The sequence below is a fragment of the Phoxinus phoxinus genome (genome assembly GCF_949152265.1).
Source record: "Phoxinus phoxinus genome assembly, chromosome: 24".
In the NCBI taxonomy this organism is placed as follows: Eukaryota; Metazoa; Chordata; class Actinopteri; order Cypriniformes; family Leuciscidae; genus Phoxinus; species Phoxinus phoxinus.
In genome coordinates, this window is record NC_136899.1 from 26,081,320 (window position 1) to 26,100,622 (window position 19,303).

The 19,303-nt window shown below is 45.3% G+C and overlaps 2 protein-coding genes across 2 annotated transcripts in view; both read right to left on the minus strand.

The window, feature by feature from the left end:
- Positions 1 to 9,867, minus strand: part of impa2 (inositol monophosphatase 2) — a 20,899-nt gene extending 11,032 nt beyond the window's left edge. The window contains exons 1-4 of the mRNA XM_079602313.1: positions 9,633 to 9,867; positions 5,451 to 5,584; positions 87 to 191; positions 1 to 9 (exon numbers count right to left, since the gene is read on the minus strand). The exon at positions 1 to 9 is cut by the window's left edge and continues 37 nt beyond it. Of these exons, the coding sequence (XP_079458439.1) occupies positions 1 to 9; positions 87 to 191; positions 5,451 to 5,584; positions 9,633 to 9,692 (308 nt within the window). The 5' untranslated portion in view covers positions 9,693 to 9,867. The remainder of the gene's footprint in view (positions 10 to 86; positions 192 to 5,450; positions 5,585 to 9,632) is intronic.
- Positions 9,868 to 11,547: 1,680 nt separating this feature from the next.
- stk17a (serine/threonine kinase 17a) overlaps positions 11,548 to 19,303 on the minus strand; it is a 45,727-nt gene continuing 37,971 nt past the window's right edge. The window contains exons 3-7 of the mRNA XM_079601342.1: positions 16,601 to 16,745; positions 15,482 to 15,608; positions 14,203 to 14,251; positions 13,610 to 13,789; positions 11,548 to 12,689 (exon numbers count right to left, since the gene is read on the minus strand). Coding sequence (XP_079457468.1) covers positions 12,467 to 12,689; positions 13,610 to 13,789; positions 14,203 to 14,251; positions 15,482 to 15,608; positions 16,601 to 16,745 — 724 coding nt within the window. The 3' untranslated portion in view covers positions 11,548 to 12,466. The remainder of the gene's footprint in view (positions 12,690 to 13,609; positions 13,790 to 14,202; positions 14,252 to 15,481; positions 15,609 to 16,600; positions 16,746 to 19,303) is intronic.

A 19,303-nucleotide genomic window follows, 5' to 3' on the forward strand; every position in this document is an offset into this window, starting at 1 on the left:
ATAGGAAAACTGCAAGCCAAGGATTGTGTGTTGGGAATATATTTCTATGATGATTTAAACACAATATATGAAGACGCTTATGGTACCTGTGCACGAAGTTACACGTCCCGTCGATGGGATCTATTATCCAGGTCGGGCTGTCGGTCAGTTCACACTTCACTCCGGCGGCAGACGATTCCTCTCCGATAAACCTTTCAGTAACATGTGACACACACATCAACATCACACCAACAGTTATTACTAGAGAATGGTCCCGCATTAAACAGTCTGTTGTGCCCTTTTATAGAAATCTTCTACAGGAAAACCATTTCTGTTTGCAAAACACTTCATTATCATGTTCATTTACCCTGATATTTATATGATACTTCAGTCTTATTTTAGGATTATTTTGTATTTATTTTTTATTTAACCTTTATTTAACCAGGAAAGTCTCTCTGAGATTAAAAATCTCTTTCACAGGAGAGTCCTGGCCAAGAATGGACAGCAGTTACAGTCAAAACTTACAAATTGAAACGACAGATATACAATTAAGACACTTAAAAACAATTGCAAATCAATGAGTCTTCTTCGAGTGATCGAATAATAGATTTAAAATGTTCCATAGGCACCAGAGTTTGTAATTTCAATTTCGTTTGGAGTAAATTCCATTCAAATGGAGCTGCGTACATAAAAGCCTTTTCCCCAGTTCAGTTCTCACCAATGGAACAGAGAGAGTAAAACAATTATCAGACCGGAGGGAATATTTCCCAACACTTTTCTTTTGAATTAGACAATCTAGACACAAAGGCAATAACCCCAGGATAGATTTATAAATAATGAGGTAATAATGAATTTTCCTTCTAATAGACAAAGATGGCCAGGATACTCTATTATACAATATGCAATGATGAGTTAAAGGTTTCAAATCTGTTATAAATCTTAAAGCGCTGTGATAAACAGCATCCAAAGAAGAAAGAAGTTGAGAGGAAGCAAATTGATATACCACATCACCATAATCGAGTACAGGCAAGAAAGTAGCAGAGACTAACCTCTTTCTTACATTAAATGAAAAACAGAACTTGTTTCTAAAATAAAACCCAAGCTTTATTTTAAAAAAAATTTTGTATATTTTTTTTGTATTAAAGTATCAATTTATATGCTGAATTAGCTTTTATTTTTTATATTTTCCGTTTTTACTTTACTATTAGATTAAGTTTTAGTAATGTTGCCCAGCAGTTTGTCTCCTGTGCCTCCGTCAAGAAGACCAGGCCCTTGAGAACTATGTTGAGGAGTTCTGTGCAATTTGTCACCAAGTGGATTTCAATGACATTGCCCTGAAGGACATTTTTCGTGTGGGTTTGAAGGAACTAATTTGTTCACGGCTGCCTGGGGGAAAGATCCACTGGTCCCTGGCACAATATATTGACTATGCCCTTTTCTTGAGCAGCTCGTCATTTACTGTGGGCTTTGCAGACGAGGAGTACCCCATAGTACCCTCTAAGCCTGAGTCTCTTCACGTCACGGATGCCGAGCCTGAGTCTCTTCACGTCACGGATGCCGAGCCTGAGTCTCTTCACGTCACGGACTCCAGCCCCTGACCAGAATCAAGAGAGGACTCCAGCCCTTGACCAGAATCAAGAGAGGACTCCAGCCCTTGACCAGAAGCAAGAGAGGACTCCAGCCCTTGACCAGAATCCAGAGAGGACTCCAGCCCCTGACCAGAGTCCAGAGAGGACTCCAGCCCTTGACCAGAATCCAGAGAGGACTCCAGCCCTTGACCAGAATCCAGAGAGGACTCCAGCCCCTGACCAGAGTCCAGAGAGGACTCCAGCCCCAGACCAGAGTCCAGAGAGGACCACAGCCCCTGACCAGCGTCCAGAGAGGACTCCAGCCCCTGACCAGAATCCAGAGAGGACTCCAGCCCCTGACCAGCCTCCAGAGAGGACTCCAGCCCCAGACCAGAGTCCAGAGAGGACCACAGCCCCTGACCAGCGTCCAGAGAGGACTCCAGCCCTGACCAGAATCCAGAGAGGACTCCAGCCCCTGACCAGAATCCAGAGAGGACTCCAGCCCCTGACCAGAATCAAGAGAGGACTCCAGCCCTTGACCAGAATCAAGAGAGGACTCCAGCCCTTGACCAGAATCCAGAGAGGACTCCAGCCCCTGACCAGCGTCCAGAGAGGACTCCAGCCCCAGACCAGAGTCCAGAGAGGACCACAGCCCCTGACCAGCGTCCAGAGAGGACTCCAGCCCTGACCAGAATCCAGAGAGGACTCCAGCCCCTGACCAGAATCCAGAGAGGACTCCAGCCCCTGACCAGAATCAAGAGAGGACTCCAGCCCTTGACCAGAATCAAGAGAGGACTCCAGCCCTTGACCAGAATCCAGAGAGGACTCCAGCCCCTGACCAGCGGCCAGAGAGGAATCCAGCCCCTGACCAGAGTCCAGAGAGGACTCCAGCCCCAGACCAGAATCAAGAGAGGACTCCAGCCCTTGACCAGAATCAAGAGAGGACTCCAGCCCCTGACCAGAATCAAGAGAGGACTCCAGCCCTTGACCAGAATCCAGGACTCCAGCCCTTGACCAGAATCCAGAGAGGACTCCAGCCCCTGGCCAGCGTCCAGAGAGGACTCCAGCCCTGACCAGCGGCCAGAGAGGAATCCAGCCCCTGACCAGAGTCCATAGAGGACTCCAGCCCCTGACCAGCGTCCAGAGAGGACTCCAGCCCTGACCAGAATCCAGAGAGGACTCCAGCCCCTGACCAGAATCCAGAGAGGACTCCAGCCCCTGACCAGAATCAAGAGAGGACTCCAGCCCTTGACCAGAATCCAGAGAGGACTCCAGCCCCTGACCAGAGTCCAGAGAGGACTCCAGCCCCTGACCAACGGCCAGAGAGGACTCCAGCCCCAGACCAGAGTCCAGAGAGGACTCCAGCCCCTGACCAGCGTCCAGAGAGGAATCCAGCCCCTTACCAGCGTCCAGAGAGGACTTCAGCCCCTGACCAGCGGACAGAGAGGACTTCAGCCCCTTACCAGAGTCCAGAGAGGACTCCAGCCCCTGACCAGAGTCCAGAGAGGACTCCAGCCCCTGACCAGCATCAAGAGAGGACTCCAGCCCCTGACCAGAGTCCAGAGAGGACTCCAGCCCCTGACCAGCGTCCAGAGAGGACTCCAGCCCCTGACCAGAGTCCAGAGAGGACTCCAGCCCCTGACCAGAGTCCAGAGAGGACTACAGCCCCTGACCAGCCTCCAGAGATGACTCCAGCCCCTGACCAGAGTCCAGAGAGGACTCCAGCCCCTGACCAGAGTCCAGAGAGGACTCCAGCCCCTGACCAGCGTCTAGAGAGGACTCCAGCCCCTGACCAGAGTCCAGAGAGGACTCCAGCCCCTGACCAGAGTCCAGAGAGGACTAGAGCACCTGACCAGAGTCCAGAGAAGACTCCAGCCCCTGACCAGAGTCCAGAGAGGACTCCAGCCCCTGACCAGAGTCCAGAGAGGACTACAGCCCCTGACCAGCCTCCAGAGATGACTCCAGCCCCTGACCAGAGTCCAGAGAGGACTCCAGTCCCTGACCAGCGTCTAGAGAGGACTCCAGCCCCTGACCAGAGTCCAGAGAGGACTCCAGCCCCTGACCATAGAGGACTCCAGCCCCTGACCAGCGTCTAGAGAGGACTCCAGCACCTGACCAGAGTCCAGAGAGGACTACAGCACCTGACCAGAGTCCAGAGAGGACTACAGCCCCTGACCAGAGTCCAGAGAGGACTACAGCCCCTGACCAGAGTCCAGAGAGGACTCCAGCCCCTGACCAGAGTCCAGAGAGGACTCCAGCCCCTAACCAGAGTCCAGAGAGGACTCCAGCCCCTGACCAGCGTCAAGAGAGGACTCCAGCCCCTGACCAGAGTCCAGAGAGGACTCCAGCACCTGACCAGAGTCCAGAGAGGACTCCAGCCCCTGACCAGAGTCCAGAGAGGGCTACAGCCCCTGACCAGAGTCCAGAGAGGACTACAGCCCCTGACCAGAGTCCAAAGAGGACTACAGCACCTGACCAGAGTCCAGAGAGGATTACAGCCCCTGACCAGAGTCCAGAGAGGACTCCAGTCCCTGACCAGAGTCCAGAGAGGACTACAGCCCCTGACCAGAGTCCAGAGAGGACTACAGCCCCTGACCAGCGTCCAGAGAGGACTCCAGCCCCTGACCAGCGTCTAGAGAGGACTCCAGCCCCTGACCAGAGTCCAGAGAGGACTCCAGCCCCTGACCAGAGTCCAGAGAGGACTACAGCCCCTGACCAGAGTCCAGAGAGGACTCCAGCCCCTGACCAGCGTCTAGAGAGGACTCCAGCCCCTGACCAGAGTCCAGAGAGGACTCCAGCCCCTGACCAGAGTCCAGAGAGGACTCCAGCCCCTGACCAGCGTCTAGAGAGGACTCCAGCCCCTGACCAGAGTCCAGAGAGGACTCCAGCCCCTGACCAGAGTCCAGAGAGGACTCCAGCCCCTGACCAGAGTCCAGAGAGGACTCCAGCCCCTGACCAGAGTCCAGAGAGGACTACAGCCCCTGACCAGAGTCCAAAGAGGACTACAGCACCTGACCAGAGTCCAGAGAGGATTACAGCCCCTGACCAGAGTCCAGAGAGGACTCCAGTCCCTGACCAGAGTCCAGAGAGGACTACAGCCCCTGACCAGAGTCCAGAGAGGACTACAGCCCCTGACCAGCGTCCAGAGAGGACTCCAGCCCCTGACCAGCGTCTAGAGAGGACTCCAGCCCCTGACCAGAGTCCAGAGAGGACTCCAGCCCCTGACCAGAGTCCAGAGAGGACTACAGCCCCTGACCAGAGTCCAGAGAGGACTCCAGCCCCTGACCAGAGTCCAGAGAGGACTCCAGCCCCTGACCAGCGTCTAGAGAGGACTCCAGCCCCTGACCAGAGTCCAGAGAGGACTCCAGCCCCTGACCAGAGTCCAGAGAGGACTCCAGCCCCTGACCAGAGTCCAGAGAGGACTCCAGCCCCTGACCAGAGTCCAGAGAGGACTCCAGCCCCTGACCATAGAGGACTCCAGCCCCTGACCAGTGTCCAGAGAGGACTACAGCCCCTGACCAGAGTCCAGAGAGGACTCCAGCCCCTGACCAGAGTCCAGAGAGGACTCCAGCCCCTGACCAGAGTCCAGAGAGGACTCCAGCCCCTGACCAGAGTCCAGAGAGGACTCCAGCCCCTGACCAGAGTCCAGAGAGGACTCCAGCCCCTGACCAGAGTCCAGAGAGGACTCCAGCCCCTGACCATAGAGGACTCCAGCCCCTGACCAGTGTCCAGAGAGAACTTCAGCCCCTGACCAGCGTCCAGAGAGGACTCTGTGGCCGGATCCGCCCTGGTCCCCTGCACTGCCGGCTACGCCTACGCTCCACGGCCCAGGCCCCCCATGGTCCATGTCCTATTAGCTGGTATGTGTGTGTGTGTGTGTGTAACAAGTCTCTAGATGTGCACCTGTGTTCCGGGAATCTGCTTCTGAGGGTGGAGATGATGAGCTCCTCCACCTGCTGATCCGCCTCTGTCACCAGATCTGTGGGAGTGCTTTTACTGCGCACACATTTCTCCTGCTGCACCGCACACGCCACCACCTGACGGAGGACACACACAAACAGCTGATGGAGGACACACACACACACACACCAACATCTCACAGCAGCACCACACACACACACCTGATGGAGGAGACACACAACACCACCTGACGGAAGAGACACACAACACCACCTGACGGAGGAGACACACAACACCACCTGACGGAGGAGACACACAACACCACCTGACGGAGGAGACATACAACACCACCTGATGGAGGAGACACACACACACCGGACGGAGGAGACACACAACACCACCTGACAGAGGAGACACACACACACCTGACGGAAGAGACACACAACACCACCTGATGGAGGAGACACACAACACCACCTGACGGAGGAGACACACACACACCTGACGGAGGAGACACACACACACACACCTGACGGAAGAGCCACACAACACCACCTGATGGAGGAGACACACAACACCACCTGACGGAGGAGACACACACACACCTGACGGAGGAGACACACAACACCACCTGACGGAGGAGACACACACACCTGACGGAGGAGACACACAACACCACCTGACAGAGGAGACACACAACACCACCTGACAGAGACACACACACACTTGACGGAGGACACACACAACACCACCTGACGGAGGAGACACACACACACCTGACGGAGGAGACACACACACACTTGACGGATGAGACACACAACACCACCTGATGGAGGACACACAACACCACCTGACGGAGGACACACACAACACCACCTGACGGAGGAGACACACAACACCACCTGACGGAGGAGACACACAACACCACCTGACGGAGGAGACACACAACACCACCTGACGGAGGAGACACACAACATTACCTGACGGAGGAGACACACAACATCACGTGACAGAGGAGACACACAACACCACCTGACGGAGGAGACACACAACACCACCTGACAGAGGAGACACACAACACCACCTGACGGAGGAGACACACACACACACACACCTGACGGAGGAGACACACACCACCACCTGACAGAGGAGACACACACACACTAACATCTCACAGCAGCAGCACCACACACACACACCTGACGGAGGACACACACAACACCACCTGACGGAGGAGACACACAACACCACCTGACGGATCACACACACACACACATCTCACAGCAGCACCACACACAACACCACCTGACGGAGGAGACACACAACACCACCTGACGGATCACACACACACACACACACATCTCACAGCAGCAGCACCACACACAACACCACCTGACGGAGGAGACATAGATACCTGAAGTAAGAGACACACACACACCTGACGGAGGAGACACACACCACCACCTGACGGAAGAGACACACACACACCTGACGGACACACACACACACATCTCACAGCAGCACCACCACACATACCACCACCTAACAGAGGAGACACACACCTGATGGAGGAGAGACACACACACACACACACCTGATGGAGGACACACACACACCAACATCTCACAGCAGCACGGAGGACACATAGACACCTGACGGAGGAGACACACACCACCACCTGACGAAAGAGACACACAAACACCTGACGGGCACACACACACATCTCACAGCAGCACGGAGGAGACATAGACACCTGACGGAGGAGACACACACACCTGACGGAGGAGACACACACACACCTGACGGGCACACACACACATCTCACAGCAGCAGCACCACACACCACCACCACCTAACAGAGGAGACACACACCTGACGGAGGAGAGACACACACACACACACACTCACACACACACACACACACACTCACACACACACACACACACACACACACACCACCACCTGACAGAGGAGACACACACCTGACGGAAGAGACACACAAACACCTGACGGGCACACACACACATCTCACATCAGCACCACACACACCACCACCACCACCTAACAGAGTAGACACACACCTGATGGAGGAGAGACACACACACACTCACACACACACACACACCTGATGGAGGACACACACACACCAACATCTCACAGCAGCACGGAGGACACATAGACACCTAACGGAGGAGACACACACACACCTGACGGAAGAGACACACACACACACCTGACGGAGGAGACACACACCACCACCTGACGGAAGAGACACACAAACACCTGACGGGCACACACACACATCTCACAGCAGCACCACACACACCACCACCACCTAACAGAGTAGACACACACCTGATGGAGGAGAGACACACACACACTCACACACACACACACACACACACCTGATGGAGGACACACACACACCAACATCTCACAGCAGCACGGAGGACACATAGACACCTAACAGAGGAGACACACACACACCTGACGGAAGAGACACACACACACACCTGACGGAGGAGACACACACCACCACCTGACGGAAGAGACACACAAACACCTGACGGGCACACACACACATCTCACAGCAGCACCACACACACCACCACCTAACAGAGGAGAGACACACACCTGACGGAGGAGAGACACACACACACACACACACCACCACACACACCACCACCTAACAGAGGAGACACCTGAGGAGAGACACACACACACACACACACACACACACACACACACACACACACACACACACACACACACACACACACACACCTCACAGCAGCACCACCTAACAGAGGAGACACCTGAGGAGAGAGACACACACACACACACACACACACACACCTCACAGCAGCACCACCTAACAGAGGAGACACCTGAGGAGAGAGACACACACACACACACACACACACACACACACACACACACACACCTCACAGCAGCACCACCTAACAGAGGAGACATCTGAGGAGAGACACACACACACACCTCACAGCAGCACCACCTAACAGAGGAGACATCTGAGGAGAGACACACACACACACACACACACACACACACACCTTACAGCAGCACCACACACACCACCATTCTCAGTCAGCGAAATAATGCTGGAACTAAAATTAGATGAAAAATTGAAATCTTGCCTTGGAAAATGTGACGTACTAAAATGATTAAAACTAAAATAAAAATGTATTAAAGCTCTATAAAAATAAGTTGTATATAAATATATTAAAGCTATATATTAAAATCAACTAATAAAAATGACAAAAGCACATAGCCTACAAAAATGAATAAAGGTTAAATGAAAATAAAAGCTAATTAAAAATAATGTATGAATTGCATTAGATATAAAAAATATTATGTTTGTTGTTTAGAGAATAATAGTTTTATTAATATAATAAATTATAATATAGTGCTAACATAATCATGATAATAATAAAGTACTATTGTTATCATTATTATTTATCTATATTAATGTACATTGATAATAATAGACTATTATTACTATAATTATTTATATAAATGTATAATAATAATAATAATAATAATAATCAACTACTTTTGTTATTATATTAATTTATATTTAATAATAATAGACTATTATTACTATAATTACTTATATAAATGTATACGGTAATAATTGATAATAATAATAATAAAAAGTATCGTATTGAACAACTTTTGTTATTCAATAATAACAACAACAGACTATTATAACTATAATTATTTATTATTTATAAATATATATTGACAAAAACAACAACAATAATTAAAAATAATAATAATGATGACGATGATGATATAATAATAAGTATTGTCCTAAAGCTTCTACACAGGTTGCATTAGTTCAGATAACAAGCTTCATCAGGGTTATTTATATAACAGATAACAAGAACATGTCATCCGTCGAACAGATCCTATAGTTTATTATATCTTTATAGCGCTTCGAGTATTACAGAACATGTATGAATACTGAATACATAAGCCTGTCATAATGCAGGATTTGTGTTGGACTGATTAACCCAGTCGCGTGTCAACATGCTGATACAACAACATGGAAATACCGGGTAAAAACAGCGCAGTGTGTATTATCTGTACAGCACGTCCTTTAACGTTTCGGCGTCATAACTGTTCGCTGGATATGATTGTTATGAATGGACATAACTGTACCTGCCCGGCTCTGCGCGCGACCCGCACGGCCTCATCCAAACACTGGGCCCAGTCCTCCATCGGTAACACACGCGTCACGGGATCCGTCAGCGCGTCGCGTCAGCGCATCTCCGGTGCTCTGGGGTCCGGTTCCGTGTTCACGGGCGAGGCCTACACGACACATTAATGACCGCTGACCGATCAGATCATCCCGGCGGACCCGCGAACACTGGCGCTTTAAATGGCAGAATACACTAACTTACTGACACACACGCGCTAATTCTGCAGATTTAATACAGATTTTATTCGTTTACGTTTTTATCTCTACAATATGTTACACCAATTTACCAACAGATACATGTATGTTAATATAAATAATAATAATAATAATAAAAAAAAGAAACAAATAAATGTGTTTGAAAAACTCAAAACAATTACATGACGTCAGACAGCAGAGGGCGCCAAAACAAAGGCCATTTACATTAGAGCTTTAGACTGTGATTTAACGGTTCGTGAATCATGCGAAGTTTTTATATATTTTTTTAAACTGTATGTACATTTATAAAACTAATCGCTGCTGTGAGGGTATTTATAATACAGCGGCTATGGTGGGAGTAATGGTAAAATTGACATCTTTCTTTTTTCTGACTCAATTCTAAACAATCTCTCTCAGTTGTATATATTTTTTAACTCTTTTTGAAAGTAATGAAAACACTGTTGCTGTGGTTTTCTTTTGCTATTTGAACAAATGGGAACACACAAAAATATATATTTAATGTAGTCTCTTATTTGCCGCTATAGAAGTTTACCCAACTATGACGACTTCCGCTTCTGAGACCCGGAGATGTGAAAAGGATCTCTTTTGTTTACATGTTTGTGAACTTCTACTTGGTTGTTCCAAGTCAAACCAAGCTGTGATTTTTTTTCAGGGTTCCCACACCTCAGTTAACTTAAAATTCAGGGACTTTCTATTCCCTCAAATCCAAGGACTTAATGTGGGGACACATATCAAGAGAGAGTAAGGTTACATCGTTTAGCCTATTTTTGCCATGTTTTATGGTGTGTCTGTGAAATGTTAAAGGGGTGGTAAAGTATGATTTGACTTTTCTAACTGTAGTTAGTGTGTAATGTTGTGTTTTCTAACTGTAGTTAGTGTGTAATGTTGCTGTTTGATCATAAACAACATCTGCAAAGTTACAACGCTCAAAGTTCAAAGCAAAAGGGAGATATTTGCTTTTAAAGAAAAGAACTACAACAAACGGCTGGTAGGAACTACACGACATTCCTCCCGGGTTAGTGACATCACCAACCCTAAAATGTACATAAACCCCGCCCCCTGAACACACAAGCCCCGCCCCCAGAACGCACAGTCCATGTTGAGAAGAGGAAGAGTTGTTGTAGTCGAGCACATTTGTGAGTCAGCTCAAACTTTAGCATCTTTTCTCATGCAATAGAAAGTCCCTCTGTGTGCATCTCACAACAGTTCCTATACGAGCGAGTTATAGATTATCATGACAGAATATGCTAATTGAAGATATTAACTCCAGATCAGACACATAAACTCATCAACTAACCATTCAGAGACGTCCTGTTGCTTCTACATGTGTCACTTCTTCTGGAGTCTCTCCATCATTCTGACTCCGGTTTAACATTAAAGGCAGAACAGCTTCTGTCATGTTAGTGTGTGTGTGTGTGGTTGTGAGGTAATCGCAGCTGCTAACACCATAGACTGTAAAACAAAATATATATACATACACATAATACTGTTAAATCGTATTATTGAACAAATGTTACAATCTGATGGATCATTGACAGGATTATAACTCCAATTTTACACCTTGTGTTCAGGTGAACAGGTGATTGTGCATCTATTTAGATTCATAAGTATTAATAATACTAATAAATATAATCATCATAATAAAGAGGTAGAGTGAGTGGCCTTCAAGACAAATTTTTATTTACAGCATCAAGAGTGTCACTTGGAAATTTGTTGCCATTAAAATATTCTTTATAGTGACAAATCAATTTACAGTTATAACTCTAACATGAGTTAATAAACACACAGAAAGACACATTTTCTTCATATATATGTGTGTGTGTAAATGTAAGTGTTATTGCTGAGGACATCTTTACCCAGGAATGACCTGAACATACAAAATGGCTTTTTAAACACGACACTGAAATACTCTTAATATAAAATTAGATTAATTTACATTTAATTCTGCTTGCCTCTGGATTGCAGAAAAAACAAACAACATTAATTGTGTACACACATGGCAAAGGCAACCAGAAGACGACATCAAGAAACGACGTGTGTGACCCTCATCACCAGAAGAGTGAAGCATGGCACCAGAAGGAGAACGAGAGAGTCACGGCCAGGCTTCGTCTTCATGTACATGTGAAGCGCAGGAACAGAAAGACAGACGAACACATCATGGTTTGGCGTACAGGCGGAGATCACGAGGCGAGTGGACACCGCTGGAAACACTGATCACTTCACTCACTTTTTTGTAAACCCGTTGCCTTAAAATTATTAAGCAAATAAACTTCATGCTAAAATCGAAAAAATTATCAACTAATAATAATTATTATCAAGTTCACTTAACTTATTTTTTTCAATTAAGCATTAAGTTTATTTACCTAAAAAATAATAATTTGTAAACCCGTTGCCTTAAAATTAAGTAAATAAACTTGAACTTGACAATTCCACAACTTATTTTTTTCGTTTTCCGTTTATTACTTAATTTTAAGGCAAAGGGTTTCCTCAATTTCTTAAGTAAGTGAACTGAAGAGTTTTTACAGTGAGGAGGCCGAGTGTGTGAGTGTGTGTGTGTGTGTGTGTGTGTGTGTGTGTGTCAGTAGATGAATCCTCCGGGAAGCGTGGAGAAGGGCTCCTGGAACTTGAAGCGTTTGGAGATGGCCTTGGGGTCGGGGGTGTAGGAGGCCATGACGAAGAGCTCCTCCTCCTCCTCCTCTTCATCATCAGGGCTGACGGGCTCACAGATGCTCTCCTTCAGGTCCTGCTCCGTCAGCTGGAGCCACTGGTGTTTGAGACAGTCTTCTGCGGTCGCTCGGCTCCTGTACACACCACACCAACATCAGACACGTTCACAATTTTTGGACAAATAACAAAACCCAACATAGTGACCCAATACTGCATGTGTAACCCAACGGTTGGGTAAAGAACCCAACGTTTTTTTTTGGAAAATAACCCAACATAGTGACCTAATACTGTGTGTAACCCAACGATTGGGTAAAAAAAAAAAAAAAAAAACGTTTTTTTTTTGGAAAATAACCCAACATAGTGACCCATTACTGTATGTGTAACCCAACGGTTGGGTAAAAAAAAATAACCCAACGTTTTTTTGGGGGAAAATAACCCAGCATAGTGACCCAATACTGTATGTGTAACCGAACTGTTGGTAAAAAAAAATAACCCAACATTTTTTTGGGGAAAATAACCCAACATAGTGACCCAATACTGTATGTGTAACCCAACGGTTGGTTAAAAAAAAAAATAACCCAACTTTTTTGGGGGGGATATAACCCAACATAGTGACCCAATACTGTATGTGTAACCCAACGGTTGGGTAAAAAAAACAACCCAATGTTTTTTACTAGAAACAACGTTCAGATCTCGCATTGAAGTTTCACATTTACTGTATGTTTACTGTTAAAACAACTATATTAAATGAACAACTGGCAGTTTATGAAGATTGTTTTCTTCCTTTTATCTACTCAACATTATTTTTAATGTTTTCATGAATATAATTTGTGATCATTGTAAAACAACAACAAAAGAAACAACAACGTGAAATAATTTCGGAGGGAAACCAATATTAAACATTTCAACCTTTTTGATTAAATTGCAGAAAAGGTATGAAATTATCAAAATGATATATATAATCAGCTTGAGCCATCGGCTAATGGACCTCTAGAGTCTAGAGTTTCATGACTGAACTCGATCTGTATTTGAGATGTTTTTGTGCGTGTCTCACTCAGGTTCTTTGATGAGCAGGGACTTGATGAAGAGGATGGCGGATTCGTCCAGCGTCTCGAACTCTTCCTCGGTGTAGCTGACGTTAATCTGAGAGATGTTGAGGAACGTCTCCTGCTTATCGTCACCCAGGAACGGAGAGATGCCCGTCAGCATCACGTACACGAGGACACCGATGCTCCTGTCAGAGAGAGAGAGAGAGAGAGAGAGAGAGAGAGAGAGAGAGAGAGAGAGAGAGAGAGAGAGAGAGAGAGAGAGAGAGAGAGAGAGAGAGACACAGAGGGAGAGAGAGAGAGATGATGATGTTTCCTCGGGATGACATTGATGTTACAAATAGACTTTTCTCAAGGCAGTATTGTTGATAAAAGACTTTAGGTCACAAATGTTCTTGGATAATATATCCTGAAGCCGAACAGCCGGGAAAACAACCAACACACTCTCAATAGTGAATACAGCGCTTGTCTCCGAGGAAATCCAGCTCTGCACTCGAGGACAGATCATAACCACGATGTACAACACCAGAGCGTGTGTGTTGTGTGCTGATGTCCTCCAGGAGGACACTACGGGAGCATGTAATGCAGGAACACTACTCACCACATGTCAGTGGCTGTGCTTATTGGCTCATAATTCAGGACTTCTGGAGCTGTAATCATAAAACAAAGCATTTACATAAATTCAGTCCAGTTTGTCCAAACACTCTTACAAATAAAGCTTCTTTATTGGCATTGATGGTTCCACAAAGAGCATTTAACATCGATATATTCTTTCTTTAGTTTAAAAAAAAAAATGTTATTCAAACTAAGAAAATAATTGTTCTTTTACAGAGGCCATATTATGCTTTACACAGACTCTAGTGTTCAGGCTCGACTAGAACAGGTTTTCCTGCTTGAATGTTGATTATTTTCCTCATATTCTCCATTGTTGCGGCTCCTCTCTTCCCAGTCTGTCAGAAACGCTCTGTTTACTTCCTGTCTCTATGAAGCCCCTCCTTCTGAGAAGCTCACTGTGCTCTGATTGGTCGGCTGGAGCAGTGTGTTGTGATTGGTCGAGCGCTTCGAGTGTGTTTGGAAAATGTCCCGCCCCTTACCATAACCGCCAGTTTAACACACTACTAACTAACTCAACCAGGCCCCGCCCCTTTATTCTGCGCATTAATTATTATAATGAGGAATATTGTGACGTGTTTGTTCCCGGAAGAAACTCAAGACTACAGTGGAGGCGTTTCAGGAGTTCAGAAACACTGACACTGATATAGAGAAGAACTGGAACATTACACACTGAAGACAGATAAACATGGGAAAAACAGAATAGCTGCCCTTGAGCCCAAAATGGTTCTTCTATGGCAACGCTGTGGAAACACCCTTTAGGAACCTTTATTTTTAAGAGTGTAGAGTATGTACAGTATATATGTGACCCTGGACCACAAAACCAGTCACATGGGTCAATTTTATGAAATTGAGATTCATACATCATCTGAAAGCTGAATAAATAATCTCTCCATTGATGTGTGGTTTGTTAGGATTGGACAATATTTGGTCGAGACACAACTATTGAAAATCTGGAATCTGAGGAGCAAAAAAATGTAAACATTGAGAAAATCTCCTTTAAAGTTGTGCATTTATGTTCACGATTGTGCTGCATTCACTCACACAAATACATGATTTATATATTTACGGTAGGATATTAAATATCTTCATGGAACATGATCTTAATATCCTCATGATTTTTGGCATAAAAGAAAAATGGATAATTTTGACCCGTACAATGTATAGTTGCTATTGCCACAGATATACCCGTGCGGCTCCAGACTGGTGTGTGATCCAGGGTCAGGTATGATGTATGAATATGAATATGGTTGATGATTGATGCCTACCTACATACTCCGGTGTTCCCATAATCTCCCGGATCTCGTGGCTGCTGCTCACCAACCTCGACAGCCCGAAGTCCACGACCTTTATGTGTCCGAGAGGAGACTCGCTGGTCAGGAGGATATTCTGGGGCTGAGGAGGAAAACTGTACAGTGAACCTACGGTGCATAATTATAATGCAGGAATAATTATATACTTTTAACCCTGGTGTAATTACACACTTGTAGCTCTGGCGAATAAAGCAAATGTATTTAGCCCACTTCATCGAACACAACCCTGACACCCTCTGGAGCTCTTGAGCTAAAGTTTAGTTCGATCGTGTTTTTTATTTAATATTTTGTATTTTTAAGGGGATTTTATGGTACTAAATTATATTTATGCTGTATTTATAATATAATATATAATATATAATCCATGTATTCACTTTTTGAGACCTGAAAATTAAATGTTCTGAGGTAAATCTTGAATGCTTTAGAGCGACAGACTGAAGTTTGATCTCTTTTCAAACACGACACTTGGCAGATTATTGCTGAGAAAAGTGAGAAAAGTTTAAAAAGTGAACTTAAAAAAAGTTACAGAATTTTATGTTTATTGTTATGAAAAATTTGCAAAAATACTAATTCCAATTACATGTTTTTCTCTAAAACTAAGAAAATCTAAAGTTCAAAATGTGAGTTTGATATCTCAGTAAATGAGCGTTCAGTGAGATGTTGTCCGGCTGCAGTACCGAACGCCTCCACTAGAGGAAACTCTCTCATTCATTTCCAGTGAGCTCGTTTCTGACCGCAAGGAGCTCAAGTGTGGCTATTTCATTCAGGGCCATTCAACCTGTTCGAATCACGTGCATGATTTTTTGTGTTCACAAAGCAAGTGCCAAAAAGTTTTGTAGAAAGAAATTCACAAAGAAACAAAACAAATGTCAATATTTGTCAGAAGAGCACCAGAGGGTGAGTTTGCTGAATGTGAAAACTTTTTTTTTCTTTTTTTTCTCATTTTGCTTGAAAGTTGTGCTGCCGACTTGTGTCCCTACTTTCCGTGATCGGTCACAGATGTGTCCGAAGAGCACCAGCGGGTGAGTTTGCTGAAAGTGAAACCGTTTGCAGTTGCTCTTGATGTGAACTCACCTTGAGGTCCAGATGCACGACGCTGCTCCGGTGAAGAAACGCCACGCCCTCCAGAATCTGCCTCATCAGCCGCTTCACATCGTCCTCTTTAAATGCCTCGTCTCTGTCGGCCACACACTGGTTGAAGATCTCTCCCCCGGCAGCACTGAACGAACACACACACACACACACACGTGTAATATAATGTATAATAATGCAATGGGGGAATATTTGTGGGTCCTGATAACAAATAACTGACGTTACCAGTAAAACGTTTTTATTTTATTTTAAATATATCTAGTCAGTGACAGAGATCGAGCATATTCGTCTAAAATAATTCTGTATTTTCAGCTTCAGAATCATGAATATTGTGATTCTGTGTCTCTACTGTCCTGTGCTCTGGGTTTCCAGCACCGAGTCCAAGCCTGTTCATTTACACACACAATGATACCAAATTTAGCATTTTAATCAACAGTACATTTTCTTGTTAACCTTTTATCATATGTCTTGGAGTATCGCAATAATATCGTATCGTGAAACTTATCGAATCGTGACATGGTGGTATCGTTACACCACTAATTAACATGCAAATACATGTTTACGCGATGGGTCACTCAAAATGTCATTATTTACTCAATGTTACTTTCTGAAGAATCTGTCCTCACAGGGAGCGTTCGAGAGCCGCTGCACACATCAGGGATTCGGTGAACTCAACAACTCGATCAATCGCTCTTTTAAATCAGGCATTCCCCGATAAACCTGCTGATCTACTTCTCTATATCAGACTGAACGTTTAACTCTCCGACATTGGGTTGTGGGGTCAGGAAGATATTGTTAAATTAATGCTTGTATTCAGTTCAGCTGTTTTACATTGGAAATATATTTCATTGTTTTTACTGTATTTCTGATCAAATAAATGCAGTAAGAAAGCAAAATGAATGAGGGTAAATTACAAGGTAAATTAAACTTTAGTGCATCCTTACATTTTTTTTATTAAAAAATATCTACAATTTCCCTCATGCACATGTGTTTGCCTCTACATATGCAAGCTTTTCAGTTCTCAGAATTATTATGTTTAGCCTGAATTAAATTGGCAGCAAAAGGGAGATCAGAAGTAATCCTCATGTTCCAGGCCAGAGTTGGATATGAGAGTGTGTGTGTGTGTGTCAGTCCGTCTTCCAATAGGATATTTTAAACCCAGAGGAGCTGCTTTACCCCTCAAACAACAAGGCAAAGAGCTGACCAAATGACATTTCTAAATATGTTTGTACAACCATGTGATTTTAACTTCAGCACATTCAGAACAATGAGCGCTCTCTTGTTCCCGCTACGGCCAGCTTGTGTTCGGGACATGCCTGACACCAGAATAAACACTAGAGCATGATGGGATTCGGATGAGCAGTATCTAAATCTAATGAACTCATCTAAAATCTAATCCATATCTGACTTTACTCCTGCTCGGATACATTAAGTGTTTTAAACAGGGGTCAGAACGTCCCTTAATGTGAGAGCGCTAAGCTTGATGTGCTGTCAGCGCAGGTAGCGGTTCTGCTAATAACGCAGACACATGTCCTCAGCACGATCCCTTTCACATGCTGGCAGACGACGCGCCACTCCTGCGCTCCGGATCACACAGCGTGATGAATTCGATTAGACACAGGCCGGGGAGAGACAGCACCCTCGGGCGAGAGCGGCATGTGAGAGTTTATGTGAGGATGAGGTTTATGTGAGGATGCTTTCAGGGACACGATAAGAACATAAAGCAGAAATCTGAGCAATAGTAATAGTGATGCTTAGAAAATCAGGCTGTAGTCAATAATTGTATCCCTTATCTTTGATCACCAAACTGACATCTTTAAATGTTTTTTTCCTTCTTCATGCCTTCAAATATCTTGAATATGTCAGTTTGGTGATCAAACATGAGTTATAAGGGATACAATTATTGACTACAGCCTGTTTGCGCGGTTCTATGAATATGCAAATGAGCCCCGCCTCCACTCACTCACTCACTCAGAGATCCACTGGTGGACGATCACACGTTGATCTGATTGGTCAAGGTAGTGTGTGACGTCAAAAACACCAGCGATTTCAAACCGTGTTTTTGAGACTGTCTTTGGTTCACTGCAGTTTTAAGCAGAAAATACTCAGCAATGCTGTCGCCTTATGAACTTACACATGGTGTGTGTTAAAGCAGATTAATAACACCACACAGACATTAAAAGCTGGATTTTCTTTAACTGGCCCGTATCATTTAACACATGTGTTTTCTGAGAGGGCTGACAAATTACCTCTGTTTGGACACTATCTGTGACGGCTGAGACATTTGGTCAGTTTGTGTGGGATTAGACTGATTACAGTTCGTCCTCAAGAGTCTGAGAGATAAGCCTGTGTGTGTGTGTGTGAGTGTGTGTGTGTGTAATCTCAGTCTGCAGGCTCTGAGAGTGAGAGGACTGAATGGATTAGGGCTGCACGATATTGAGAAAAAAAATGCTATTTGCGATAAATTAAAGAAATATCATATCGCATATCGAATTAAGTGTGTTTTAATCATATTTAAAATATGAAAATGATAGTTACCAATATTAGGGTTCACATTCTTTCTGGGAAAACAAAGCACCACTGCAACTTCTGAAAGTGACCAGAAGTGTTTTAGCAATACATAAAAAGTAATACCACAAATCTGACATGGTCATTTTAGCATCAAGGTAAAATAAAAAACTAAAT